Raw genomic sequence first — 14,416 nt, forward strand, 5'->3', positions numbered from 1 at the left:
AAATGCTTACTAATATTTATTACTATTATTTGCATTGTTAGAAGCTGGTGATAAACAACATTTTGTTTCAGCGTGTGTATTTTTGTAAATGCCATACCATACCGTACTGTACCATACCATACCATACCATACCATACCATACCATACCATACCATACCAATATTGGATCTTAAATCTAAAACACATATATGGTGTTAAAGTCCATGACATTATAAATTGATTAACTCATAAAAACCCAGTGCTTCTTTTGTGTCAGTTCCCAAATTAATTTTTCTTTCTATTTAACCTTTCGTAGGTGACTTAACACCATTATCCTTTGTATTTTTGCACTTTGTCAGTGAAAATCAGGTGTTTTCCTGTATTTGATTGACAGATCATGTACTTCAATTATCATTCTAATATTAAATTTGAGGGTTATCATATCAAAAACAGAGAAAACTTAAGAAATAGTGACTTTTACAGTAAAATATATCATTAACTGAACGTAAAAACAAGCATCTCCAACAACTGTCATTTATTGAAGTACATGGGTTTTACCGGTGAATCAATGTTGTAGAAGATGACAATGTTTCCATGGTAACTACAGAGCTTCTGAATGTCCAAATGGGTCATATCTGATGACCATGAAAAGATGACAAACTGTATTTTACACCAATTATTTACATGGATTGATAGGAGTAGTGGATCATAAGGTATATTTGAATATTTAGGAAAGTGCTATATAAATTTTATCAACTATGTTATGATTACTATTTATATTCCGTTTTTTTCAATTTTCATTTTCCAGCTAATGCTAGTGGGTTTAACAGGGTTTATTTAACTTAAAAAAGGACGAAACTCTTCTCCAGTCCTTCAGTTAAACACTCCAAATGGACACAATGAGACAGATAATAGAAGATTTTGCATGGAAATGTATATAAAGCTGACAGACAAGTAGCTCACATTTGCACATAAATACAGTACTTGAAATAAATGAAACATTAAAACATATTTTTTCAGCTGTAAACAGAATCATTTCACTCTGTTATAAAATGCATCAGAGTTGCTGATAATGCACATAAAAATCAATATGTAATTATGGAAAAGTTTGCATTCTGTGGGTGAAAACAGCTCAACTCACCCCTTCCTGTTTTACATTTCATGACATATTGCACTTATAGTATTGTTTCGGTACAACTATTGTTTCTGTTTCTAACCAAAAGTGTTCAGTCAGATTGTAATAAACCTCGTTCATTTTCCAACAAGTCAAAATGAAGCAATTCCACTATAATCTAATAAAGAAAGTAAACAAATTCAAGCACAAAATCTGAGCCTATGCATGTAATAAAGTGTTATAATAATATAAATACAATCCTCTGGTTTTAAAAAACAATCCAATCCAACTTTATTTGTAAAGCACTTTAAAACAACCATAGCGGACCAAAGTGCTGTACAGAAAAATAAATAAAAACCAAAATAACAGAGTAAAATACAAGAAAAGAATAAAAGTTAAAAAAAAACAAACAAAAAAAAAAAACAGAAGAATAGATAAAACCTAAATAAAAGAATAAAATACAAGAAATACAAGAATAGATTAAAAACATAAAAAGCTGTACAATTAAAAACAACAACAAATAAGAGCAATAAACCAATACCAAATAAAACAACTGAATAAAAATAATACATTCAAATATCTCACGTGGAGAACAAGTGAAGAGCGCAGTATAAAATGTAAACTGTTGCCGTTGTATGTTTCTATAGTCCTATAGTTATTTCCTGTCTCCTCATGGAATAAAATCAAGATAAGCTTTTGTCAATTGTATGTTTTTTTTCCACTCACTTTTTACATAAAACGTGGAAATACCATGTAGGAAGGTTTTATAAGAAGCAAGTATTAAGTGTTTCACACAAGGCACGCAGGGAATAGTTTGTCTTAAAGGCCAACGGGGTCAAACATGAACACACAACCACGTACTATATGATTATTAACTTCTATCTATTATTAAAGTGAGAGGAGGCTCATGTTTTTCATGCTTTTTTTTTTACGAGCTCTCAAGTTGCTGATTAACAGGGCAACGAGGGTGAAAAATAACCCTTCAATTACATTAAACACCTAATTCTGCCGATACCTGATGCTGTAGCGGTAGTAGGTTGAGTTGTGTTTTTAACATGGTGAACAGCGCTGTGCTCCAGACTGGTTAAACACTCGGCTGAACTCAACAAAGCTGTTGATCCGACTGCCAGTTTTGTCAGTCCGGGTTTTCCCTGGGTCACTTGTTCAGTATGAAAGAGGCTAAAAAGCTCTCTCAGGAAGGGAAGTGTATCTCCTCAAACTCTACTATTGTTGCCATGATATTCTGTTTTGCATTTATGTCCGAATAAATATTGGAATTGAGTGTTTTCTACATCTGCACTGCATGGAAATACATAATCACCAGATTGGTTTGTGGGACTGTAGGAGATAAAAGTGTCCAACTTCCTCTTACATGTGCACACTTCTGCTTTTACCTGCGGTTTATTTAAAAAAAAAAAAAAATCCAATTGGAAGTGGACTGCCAGTGGTGCTTCACAAAAGCTCCGGATGACAATATGCATTTTTCTGCGTCCATAGACAGATCATGGCACCCGATGGTACAACTCGGCAGGATTGTTGTTTTGCTATGAATAACTGCAATTATTCCAGACAACAATTCAAGCAACTTTGGCAACACCTGTAATTCAACAGGCAAGCTCCTTCAGCTATTCTACTGGAGCTTTTCAGCAGCTGCACACAAAAGAAATGCAATTTTGCAGCATGAATATTATACCTGAGGTCTGAAATGAAATCCTCACGCTGAATGAAAGTCATATTTTGTGATTGCGAACACTATCTGTCCTGGCCCACTTGTGCAGCTACACACATCGAATTACACACACACACACACACACACACACACACACACACACACACACACACAGACGCTCGCTGAGAGAAAGCCCGAGCAGGTTTTTATGAGTAATCCTTGCCACTGATTCAGGGCCTGTAATTGTAAGCAGCACAGCAGGAAGTGAAGCAAGTCTCAGCTATTGACCGGCTTCAGTCTCACACTGAGCTAAAACACAGGGGTGGTGGCACTGCCGCTGAGAACATGTCAATTTTGCTCTTTAGAAAAGGGGCACTGCTTGAAGACTGAAAGCAAATCAACACAGCTATCGACCCAGACTACCCAACCCTGTAAATTGCACTCAGAGAGACGAACAAAACAACAAAAACCATCACTGGGCTTTTATTGACGACCAACACTTTGGCTAGCGCGCCTTACTTCCAGAGATTGAAAAGACTGAAAAGAAAAGCTTGATAGACCATTCAGAGAAATGTGGACTTGTAACTGTTTTAGCTACGAGATGACTGTAAACTGAAGCTTTGACGTGAACAAAGGCAACAAACTCCTCAAACTCTGCTTTTCTATGACTTATTCCACAGTGCAGGCGAGGGCGAGTAAGAAAATACTACACAGGAAGTGACATCACAGAGTCAACATAATATCGAACCTTGTTGTCAAACTTGTCTGCGTCTGTTTGTTCATCACATGGGAAAAGATACAGTCTGTTCGTGCGACGCTGACGTCTTATCAGTCTGTTATTTTGCATGTTACAAAGTGGAGACATATTGGGGCCTCTGTCAGTCTGCTGTTCTTCTTTTGTGTGTTACGGGAAACATGTAGAGAAGTAGGAGCCACCTTGAGCAAACAATAATGCTTCTCTATTCAGACAGTCCCAAAAATGGATATGACGGTGTGTCCATTTATTGTGTGTGGAGATTGAACATCCATGCATGTTTAACCCTTTAAACCCTAAGCATAAAATGGTTCATCTGGACTTTTTTTCTTATTAACCCGTCCTCCAAAGGGGAGGCAAGGGGAACGGTTTTTAGTTTGGTTTGTTTGTTAACACTCTGGTAGCAAAACTATTGGTCGAATTCATACCAAATTGGGTTTATAGATTGTCAGTGACCGAAAATAGATCTGATTACATTATGGGAAAAGTAGGTCAAAGTTAAATTTTTTAATGAATTTTTTTTTTTTTTTAATCTTTTTTTTCTCACATTTACTTATACTGGAAAAAAATTCACATGTCTATAAAAAGATCAATTTTGTTTCAATTTGCTTCAAGCTTGGCACATTTATAGGCAATTGATATACTGACATCAGCACACACACAGACATGATGACACCAGCTGGATCGATGCCAAAATAAGCTGGGGTTTGTTGTGCCTGGCACCACTTGTTTTGACTATAAAAAGGTTTGAGAATATGGCGTGAGTGAGTCCTTTTGCCCATTTTTCTAGAGCATCAGTCATTTACTATTCACTGCATGTTATAATATTGCTAAAATGGCTTTTTCTCCAGCTTCTAGAACAGATGTGAGTGAAATTACTGCAATGACCCAATAAAGCCTATAAAGCACAACGTCTCAGGTTTTAGAGACCGTCGAAATTTTTCCAATTGCACAAACAGTGAAAGAGTTACAGCCATCCAAACTGTATATGCACAGGGTGTGTCAGAGATGACACGTCAGGGTTTAAAGCAGAGGTCTGAAACATGTGGCCTGGGGGCCAAATTGTAACGGACAGAGTACAAAGCCTGAACCCAAATGCAAGACCAGTACGCAGATAAATTGAGAGTTTATTAAACACAATCACAGGAGAAAAAAAAAAAAACACAGCACAGAATTGTTAACACGTCTGTGAAGGCGTGTGATTCAGGACTAGATGTCCGGGCTGTGAGCGGGGACTGCAGGCGGTCAGCACGGCCGAGCCAGAGAAATCCTGACAGCAACCCGAGGGCAAAACAGAGGATAGTCAAAAAACAGGCCAGGTCATACACAGGAGAGCAAATCAGGTGGCAACGGGACATGAGGAGAAGGCTTACTCACAGTCAAGGTCCAGGCGAGGGTCAAAACACAGGTAAAACGTTGGAGGCTGAGGTAATCAAGGGAAAGGCAGAGTCGGAAGTCGGATGAACGAACCAGGTCAGAACCAGACGAGCAGGCAGATGAGGAACAGGCAGAATCGGTGGTCGGAAGACAAAAACGGGTCACAACGGGCAGACAGACTGACAGGATCCAAAAACGCTGGTAAGTAAGCACAACGAGTGTAGCAAACAAACAGAGGAAGACAGGGTTTAAATACACAAGAGGGCGGGAAGACAATTAGACACAGGTGGAACACATCAGGGCGGAGACAGGTAATCAGACACAGGTGAAACAATCAAGGAGGGGAAGTAAAGACACCAGACATGACACATGAGGGAAACTTAACAAAATAAAACAGAAAATGACAGACAACAGAAAAGACAGACAAGACAGACAAAATCCAGACACAGTCTGGGAGCAGACATGACACAAATCCAACTCACCAAAGGGTCCAGTCTGGCCCATGGGATGAATTTTTGAAATGCAAAATTTACACTGAAGATATTAACAGGTTCCACATACAGACCAATTTAATCTCAAGTGGGTTGGATCAGAAAAATACTATCATAATAACTTATAAATACTCACAACTCTAAATTTTTCTCTGTGTAACTGTAAACATTTTCACGTCATTTTACTGTATTCACACTAAAACAAACTATCACAAAATTCACAAAAACATGAATAACCTGAACAAATATGAACATTTTGAAATGTCTGAAGTGCAAGTCTACTAATATCCTGCCTGTTATTAAATGTTTTGTGTATTTGTTGATCCACTGTGATCTGTAAGTTGTAATGTACATGTGTAAATGATAAACTGGGTCATAATGTTAAAATTGCACTGAATTTTTTAAAGAAATTTCAGTTCATGTTATTCACATGAAAGGATAGTTGGTAGACGTAAACATTTTCATCGCATAATTTAACTGTTTTCACTCTAAAACATAGAAGAAAGTCTGGAATTGACATTATTTATAAATTATTTTGTTATTATTTCACAGTCTGGTCCACTTCAGATCAAATTTGACTGAATGTGGCCCCTGAACTAAAATGAGTTTGACACCCCTGGTTTAAAGAGGTATGTATGGGTGCTCTATTGTGGTGTAAGTTCTGTGCATTAACATTGATTATCTAAGTTATTCCATTTTAATCGTAGCTGATTGTTGGTCTGCACTTTTGCATATATTTTCTAAAATCCAAATAAATGAACTAGTTTGCCCTAAAAACATTATCCTCTGATTTAGTGCAAGTTTGGCTCATTTTTTAGAACAAGCATGCATGAATACTAAAGTGCATAATAATACCAGTAGCTTTTCACTGGAATTCTCTTTTCATGTCAAATCCACTTACAAGATGTGTGTCATTGTCCAAATACTTATTGACCCGACTGTTAAAGGCATGGACTGATATATCCATTAGTCGATTAGCTGTGTAGAACAGGTTTATGGTCACACACTGACACACTGAACTTTTAAAAGGTAGAAAACTTTTAAGAGTGCTCTGGTATTAATTTGCACTTTAATATTCATGCACGGGGTACTAATGATAAACTTGACTATGTTTAAGAGCAAAGTGCTGGAATTAATAAGTGAAGATTTAGGCTGATTTAAGTGAAAAAATAAATAAATAAGACCTCTGTTCTATAGCGATATTTTGGATTAAGTGACACTGAGCAGAAAAGAATTGTGTAAAATACAAAATGGTAGTTGCAGCATTTTTTGTATATTACATGCTAGTTACGTCTGCATGTCTGAGTTACACACATACAAACATGAGTAACCTGTGCATTTTCTGTGATAAACAAGCTTCTGGACATGACATGGTGACAGTGTTGTTCACAATAATCACTATGTGAGTTTTTATCAAATATTACAAATAAATAGATTAAGGGGGATAACATAATAGACATAATTATGTTTTCAGTCATGTAAAATCATCTGAAATGAAGATCTTTTAATTCTTTTGTATCTAAAAAGGTATGATGGACAATAACTTGGACCAATGAGAATTTATACAGATATCTTACAATGAGGCATTTACATGAGTTCATGGCAGAAACTCTGTTGTGCTGTTTCATGCATTCATTTTCTGACCTGGACCTGGACCTGGACCTGGACCTGGACCTGGACCTGGACCTGGACCTGGACCTGGACCTGGACCTGGACCTGGACCTGGACCTAGACCTAGACCTGGATATAGACATGGACGTATCTCCAGTTCATCACAGGGCTGACATTTACAGATGATGCATTGACTCTCACATTCCCACCTATGGGCATTTTAGATGGACCAGTTAACCTGTTAGTGCATGTCTTTAGTTCAGGGGTGTCAAACTCATTTTAGTTCAGGGGCCACATTCAGCCAAATTTGATCTGAAGTGGGTTGGATCAGTAAAATAATGACATAATTATATTTAACTAATGTCAATTCCTCAATGTTGTAGAGTGAAAAAAGTAAAATTACATAATGAAAATGTTTACATCTACAAAATAACCTTTAAAACAATAAGAATAACATGACAAAACCAAAATGTCTTGAGAAAAACAAAAGCAATTTTAACAATATTCTGCCTCAGTTTATGATTTACACATGTGCATTAGAACTTACAGATCACAGTGGATCTACAAATACACAAAACATTTAAGAAACAGACATACATTTGTTAAAATTGCATGTACTCCTCTTAAGGTCTCTTAAGGTCGTTCCTATTTATTCAGGTTATTCACATTTTTTTGTGAAATGATAGTTTGTTTTAGTGTAAATACAGTAAAACTGCATGAAAACGTTTACATTTTTAAAGAGAAAAATGCAGTTTGTCATCTTTTCATGGTCATCAGATCTGACCCATTTGGACATCCAGAGGCTTTGTAGTTTCCATGGAAACACTGTCATCTTCTACAACATTGATTCATCTGTAAAGCCCATAGGGTTTGATCAATGACAGTGGATGGACACACTTGAATTATATTTAGTTAATGATAGATTTTACTGAAAAAGTCACTTTTTCTTCAGTTTCCTCTGTTTCTGATATAATAACCCTCAATGCTAATCTGAGCTTTTATGAACATCTACATGATCAGTGAATTAAATATAGGAAAATACCTGCTTCTTCACTTAAAATACTTAGAATACAGAGCATAATATTGTAATAAATGCTGATAAATCACTTAAGAAAGGTTAAAAATAGAGAAAAAATCATTTGAGAACTGCAGCAAAAGTAGCTCTAGGTCTTTATGGGTTAAGGTGCCACAAAGGCCAAACCTGAATGAAAGTGCATTTTGTAAAGTATCTGATTTAGTAAAACTGAAGTGAAACTCGCATGTTCCAGTAATTACTGCTGCATAAGAAAACAAAACTGCACCACCTGATGAGTGAGCTGCTGCCATAATCACATTGCTGTGATGGGAAGGAACATAACCAGCAACATACACTCCCGCTGGTTGTGAAACCTGTGTGTTAAACCAGACATGAAATTATGTTCCGTCTTAAAATCGGAGTCAAGGGATTACGGTCTGAGGATACAGCATGATTTGTTAATTCTGGATTATCTCTCTCTGCAGCTCAATCTCTCTATTTGTCTACTGTCTGCACTCTCATACCTTGTTTTCTGGGTTTGAAATGAGAGGAAAAGATGCTGTCAAGCCCATATTGTTCTGCGCCGTACATTTCGGATGAATTACTGTGGCAGTGGAAATAATTGCTTGTCCCAATTATGAATCCATCTGCCGTGGCTTTTGGATTTGATGGGGAGGAAATTCCCGAGAGCAATACCAAACAATGTACGAAAATCAGGCACAGGAGCGTGTCAGCGGCCATTAATATCCATAAAGGCAATTTCACAACACACCTAATGACATAAAATGATAGACAATAACGGTGAGGTAATTAGTGCGTGTGATGTGTGTGAGGAGAGGTGAGATGATGTGTGTATGCGTGTGTGTGTGCAGGAGGGTTTATAGCAGGCAGGGAGTTACTTAGGCTCATTTATTTCACTGCAAATGCATGCAGACAACTCACTTCAGAGTAGATGTGAATAATAAAAAAAGACAATACAGACTTCAAAAGGTTGTAATTATCCAAGTGGGCATGTGACATTTAGATAGATGAGTTTCTGGATTTCACCAACCATAATGCACTGATAATCAATAAGAACAGGCTTTGGACTGGCTGATGATTTGCATTTGAAGCTTGACACTCAAACTTTTAGTGTTTTTCATAAATGTAAACCAAAAACTCTGGAAATTATTGTGGCAAGATGCAAGCTCAGTTGGATTATTTAGTTGCATCTGTTGTATTGTGAGAAATTAATACATGCTTAAAACTACAGTGCAATGTTGTACCAAATCCAATAAGACTGACCCAGATTGTCTTAAAATTAGTGTTTATTTAGTTTAACGATTGCATGTTATACTTATGGTACATTTATTCTAGTATTTCCATTTTACAGTTGCGGAAAAAATTATTAGACCATCAAAAGTCATCAAAAACACTGGTTATGCAATCAAGTACTAACTCCTGTGTGTATCATGTGACAAAAATTGACAGAAAAGAAAACATGGAATGCGTAAAAGCCCAGTTTTTCTCAGTACAATGCCATAGCTATTCATGTAAGAACTGAAGTGATTTTGGTTATTATCAAGACAACATGGAAAATGGATAGATATCAGCTCTGAAATTAAACTCTCATGAGCTATTTTTGTTGTTATCATTATATTTGTCCAAACAAATGTACCTTTAGTTGTACCAGGCATTAAAATGAACAAGAAATCGAAGAAAACAAGGGGTGGTCTAACAATTTTTTTTCTACAACTGTATTTTACTGCATAGTTCAACTACATGCCACTCCATTACTAGTTTTACAGTCATGTAGTCTTCCCTGTTTACTCTGTACTATACAGCTGCAAATAACCTGTTATTTCAGAATGCTGTCTGTTTGAGTTTTCCATTTTCAGGCTGTTTTTTTTTTCTTTTTTACTATTTTTATCTTTAGTATCATGTGTGCTTAGTTGTATTTGATTTAATGTTTAAAAATAATGATCTTGGACATGTATCGGTACCCTATTTCTTCTTCTTCTATCACAGAGGTGAATTTTCTACTGTTTACACATTTCATTCCCTTTCAGTAAATTCATCAATCATCCCATACCTCACCAAAAGTCAAACATTACAAGAAACATCTAAAAACTGATTGCAGATTTGTGTATCCGATGTTTTGGCGTTCTTTCTCTTCCATTTATCATGTGATTAGCTCTCAGATTTATCGGTGTCCTTGCTTGTTTACTTGATGTTACTTGATGTTTACTTCAATGCTTTAACTACACTTTTCTAATATGTACCTAAATGGGATTTTCTCAATCAGGACTTTTATTTTTAATGGAGTATTTTGCATTTACAAACTTTTAAGGATACTTGCCTCATCACTTCTTCTGAATGTTAATGTCCTATAAATACCAAGATATTTGAGACTTGACTTGCTGCTGTGTACATTTCTTGTGCTTGAACTTGTATGTAGTTTTTCATCAGTTCATTATACATTGGGGCCCTTAATAGATAGATAGATAGATAGATAGATAGATAGATAGATAGATAGATAGATAGATAGATAGATAGATAGATAGATAGATAGATAGATAGATAGATAGATAGATAGATAGATAGATAGATAGATAGATAGATAGATAGATAGATAGATAGATAGATAGATAGATGCTGTTGTCAAATGTTGAAATGAGCAAATTAAATATATAAAAATTACTTTAAAATGAATGAAAAGGTAAAATGAATAAATAAAAATGTCACTCTTTCCTTCTAAATAAATAAATAAATAATAAATAATAAATATGTTACTACCAGTCAAAAGTTTGGACTCACCTTCTAATTTTAATGGCATGAGATAGATCGCAGATGGACAACAAATGCTCAGCATCTCTGGGAGCTCCTTCAAGAGTTTTGGAAAACATTACAGGTGACTACCTTATGAAGCTCATCGAGAGAATGCCAAGAATGTGCAAAGCAGTAATAAAAGCAAAATGTGGCTATTATGAAAAATCTAAAATATAAAACATGCTTTGAGTTATGTCAAACTTTTTGTAACTACATAATTCCATATGTGTTCATTCATCATTTTGATGCCTTCAGTGAGAATCTACAATGTAAATCCTCATGAAAGTAAAGAAAAAACAGATGAGTCCAAACTTTTTACTGGTAGTGTATATATATATATATATATATATATATATATATATATATGTGTGTGTGTGTGTGTGTGTGTATATATATATATATATATATATATATATATATATATATATATATATATATATATATATATATAAATTATTATTAGAAATGTATTTCATTGTCTGTGCATCTAAATAAAATAAAATCCAAAATAATAAAAAAAATTGAAAAAAATTAAGAAATAAACTGAATACATAAAAATTGTCTACATAAAAATATTTTTCCAGTCTGTCCATCAAAAATAAATCAATAAAAAAATTTGTAAAATAATGATGGAATAAATTTAATTCGAAAAATGAACCACATAAAGACACTTTGCTGTCTGTTAATAAAAATAAATCGATAAAAAAAATAAAAATTATATATATATATGATGATTGACAGTTAGCTTTATATCTAGCTACATATCAAACTATTAAATTCTGGTGAGTATCTAAAACTATTTTATATAAGTACCCGTGCTAAAGATAATGCTATAAAACGCTTCCTGTGTTCAATAATTGATTAAATAAAGTTTTTCTTTAATATTTGTGTGTAATTTCCTGGAGCAGAGCCTCCGCTGTGATTTCTTCCGGGTTCTCGTGCCACCTTGTTTTGTTTGGGAGTATGAGCGGACTGTCCCAAACCCACTGTCCTCTGCTCTAACCTGGGCTTTACCTCACATTTATCACCACCTGGTTGTTCAGGACATGTCCACGGAGCTGTTCCACGCAGGTTCAGACGGAGCAGTGACTTCAGCTTGATTTCATCCCGACCTGAGACACCTGTTGCTCCAGTTTCGACAGACAGACAGACAGACAGGTGACGAGTGGGAGCAGCTCCGACACAACACCGAAACTCTGCCTCCTCATTCTGCCTTTTACTCTTTTATTAAGGGCACGTTTTGGGATTTACAGCGGCCATGAAGGTCACAGTGACGTTCGGGGACACGGCGGTGGTCGTCCCGTGTAAAGTTGGATGGACCGTCCGGGATTTAATCGACCAAGCCACGCGCAGATACCGGAGGATTTTAGAGCAGGTAAAAAAAAAAAAAAAAAAAAAAAAAACACAAAAACGCACGAGCTTGTATTTTTTCAGCATTTCCAATTACACTATATTTGTCTAATGTTGTTCCCCCAAAGATATTGTTGAATACTTTTAATTCTAAACAGTTTTAAGAGCTTAATTATCTATCACTACCTGTCTCGGGTATGGGTCACGTGACACATCCCTACACATACAGTACAATTATAACATAATTACTCATAAATAATGTCAACTCCCAACTTTTCTCTGCTTTAGAGTGAAAAAAAAACAAACAAACTAAAATTAGCAAATAAATACTTGCTTCCACTACCTGTCTCAGGTAGGGGTCATGCGACACATCCCCTCACATATATACATCTTACATACATACAACATTATCTCAAATGGGTCGAAGTAGTACAATTATAACATAATTACTCATAAATAATGTCAACTCCCAACTTTTCTCTGCTTTAGAGTGAAAAAAACCCTAAAATTAGCAAATAAGTACTCGCTTCCAATTCATTAAGAGCTAATTATCTACCACTACCTGTCTAAGGTATGGGTCACGTGACACATCCCCACACATACATACATCTTACATACATACAATATTATCTCAAATGGGTTGAAGCAGTAAAATTATAACATAATTACTCATAAATAATGTCAACTCCCAACTTTTCTCTGCTTTAGAGTAAAAAAAACAAAACAAAACTAGAATTTGCAAATAAGTACTTGCTTCCATTTCATTACGAGCTATTATCTACCACTACCTGTCTCAGATATGGGTCACGTGACACATCCCCTCATATACATACATCTTCCATACATACAATATTTTCTCAAATGGGTCGAACCAATAAAATAATAATAATATAATTACTCATATATAATGTCAACTCCCAACTTTTCTCTGCTTTAGAGTAAAAAAAAACTAAAAAAAATTAGCAAATAAGTACTTGCTTCCATTTCATTAAGAGCTTAATTATCTACCACTATGTGTCTCAGGTATGAATCACGTGACACATCCCCACACATACATACATCTTACATACATACAATATTGTCTCAAATGGGTCGAAGCAGTAAGATTATAACATAATTACTCATAAATAATGTCAACTCCCAACTTTTCTCTGCTTTAGAGTGGAAAAAAAACCTAAAATTGGCAAATAAGTACTTGCTTCCACTACCTGTCTCAGGTATGGATCACATGACACATCCCCTCACATACATACATCTTACATACATACAATATTTTCTCAAATGGGTCAAACCAATAAAATAAAAATAACATAATTACTCAAAAATAATGTCAACTCCCAACTTTTCTCTGCTTTAGAGTGGAAAAAAAACCCTAAAATTAGCAAATAAGTACTTGCTTCCAATTCATTAAGAGCTAATTATCTACCACTACCTGGCTAAGGTATGGGTCACGTGACACATCCCCACACATACATACTAACGTTATCTCAAATGGGTCGAACCAGTAAAATAATAACATAATTATTTATAAATAATTTTATCTCCCAACTTTTCTCAGCTTTAGAGTGAAAAAACTAGAATTAGCAAATAAGTACTTGCTTCCATTTCACTAAGACCTGTTATCTACAACTATGTGTCTCAGGTATGGGTCACATGACACATCCCCACACATACATACATCTTACATACATACTAACATAATCTCAGATGGGTCGAACCACGAAAACAGTAACATAAATTCCTATAAATAATGTCAACTCCAAACTTTTCTCTGCTTTAGAGTGAAAAAAAAAAAAAAAAAATTAGCAAATAAGTACTTACTTCTATTTCATTAAGGTCTTAATTATCTACCACTACCTGTCTCAGGTATGCGTCATGTGACACATCACCACATACACATATCTGACATTATCTCAAATGGGTCGAACGACTAAAATTATAACATAATACTTATAAATAATGTCAATTCCAAACTTTGCTCTGCTTTAGAGTGAAAAAACTAAAATTAGCAAATAAGTGACATGTACTGGACAATGTCAAAGACAACTTTTTAATAAATAATATCATCATTCTGGGTCAATTTTACATACACAAATCTTAAACATTTGAAGATGAAACCCACATTTTCCAGTTTCCATAATGGCTTTATGTTCTGTGTGAAAGATGTCAGTCACATGAAGAGTAAACCTGCATTGAAGCTTCTATCAATTACTGACGAATATAATTTGTACAACAAACCCTAGCCCCC

General features: G+C 35.2%; 1 protein-coding gene across 1 annotated transcript in view; it reads left to right on the plus strand.

The window, feature by feature from the left end:
* Positions 1-11,762: 11,762 nt before the first annotated feature.
* The window catches only part of pard3ba (par-3 family cell polarity regulator beta a), a 351,893-nt gene continuing 349,239 nt past the window's right edge, over positions 11,763-14,416 (plus strand). Inside the window, exon 1 of the mRNA XM_030155442.1 lies at positions 11,763-12,193. Coding sequence (XP_030011302.1) covers positions 12,077-12,193 — 117 coding nt within the window. The 5' untranslated portion in view covers positions 11,763-12,076. The remainder of the gene's footprint in view (positions 12,194-14,416) is intronic.

The sequence above is a fragment of the Sphaeramia orbicularis genome, chromosome 2 (assembly GCF_902148855.1).
Source record: "Sphaeramia orbicularis chromosome 2, fSphaOr1.1, whole genome shotgun sequence".
Classification (NCBI taxonomy): Eukaryota; Metazoa; Chordata; class Actinopteri; order Kurtiformes; family Apogonidae; genus Sphaeramia; species Sphaeramia orbicularis.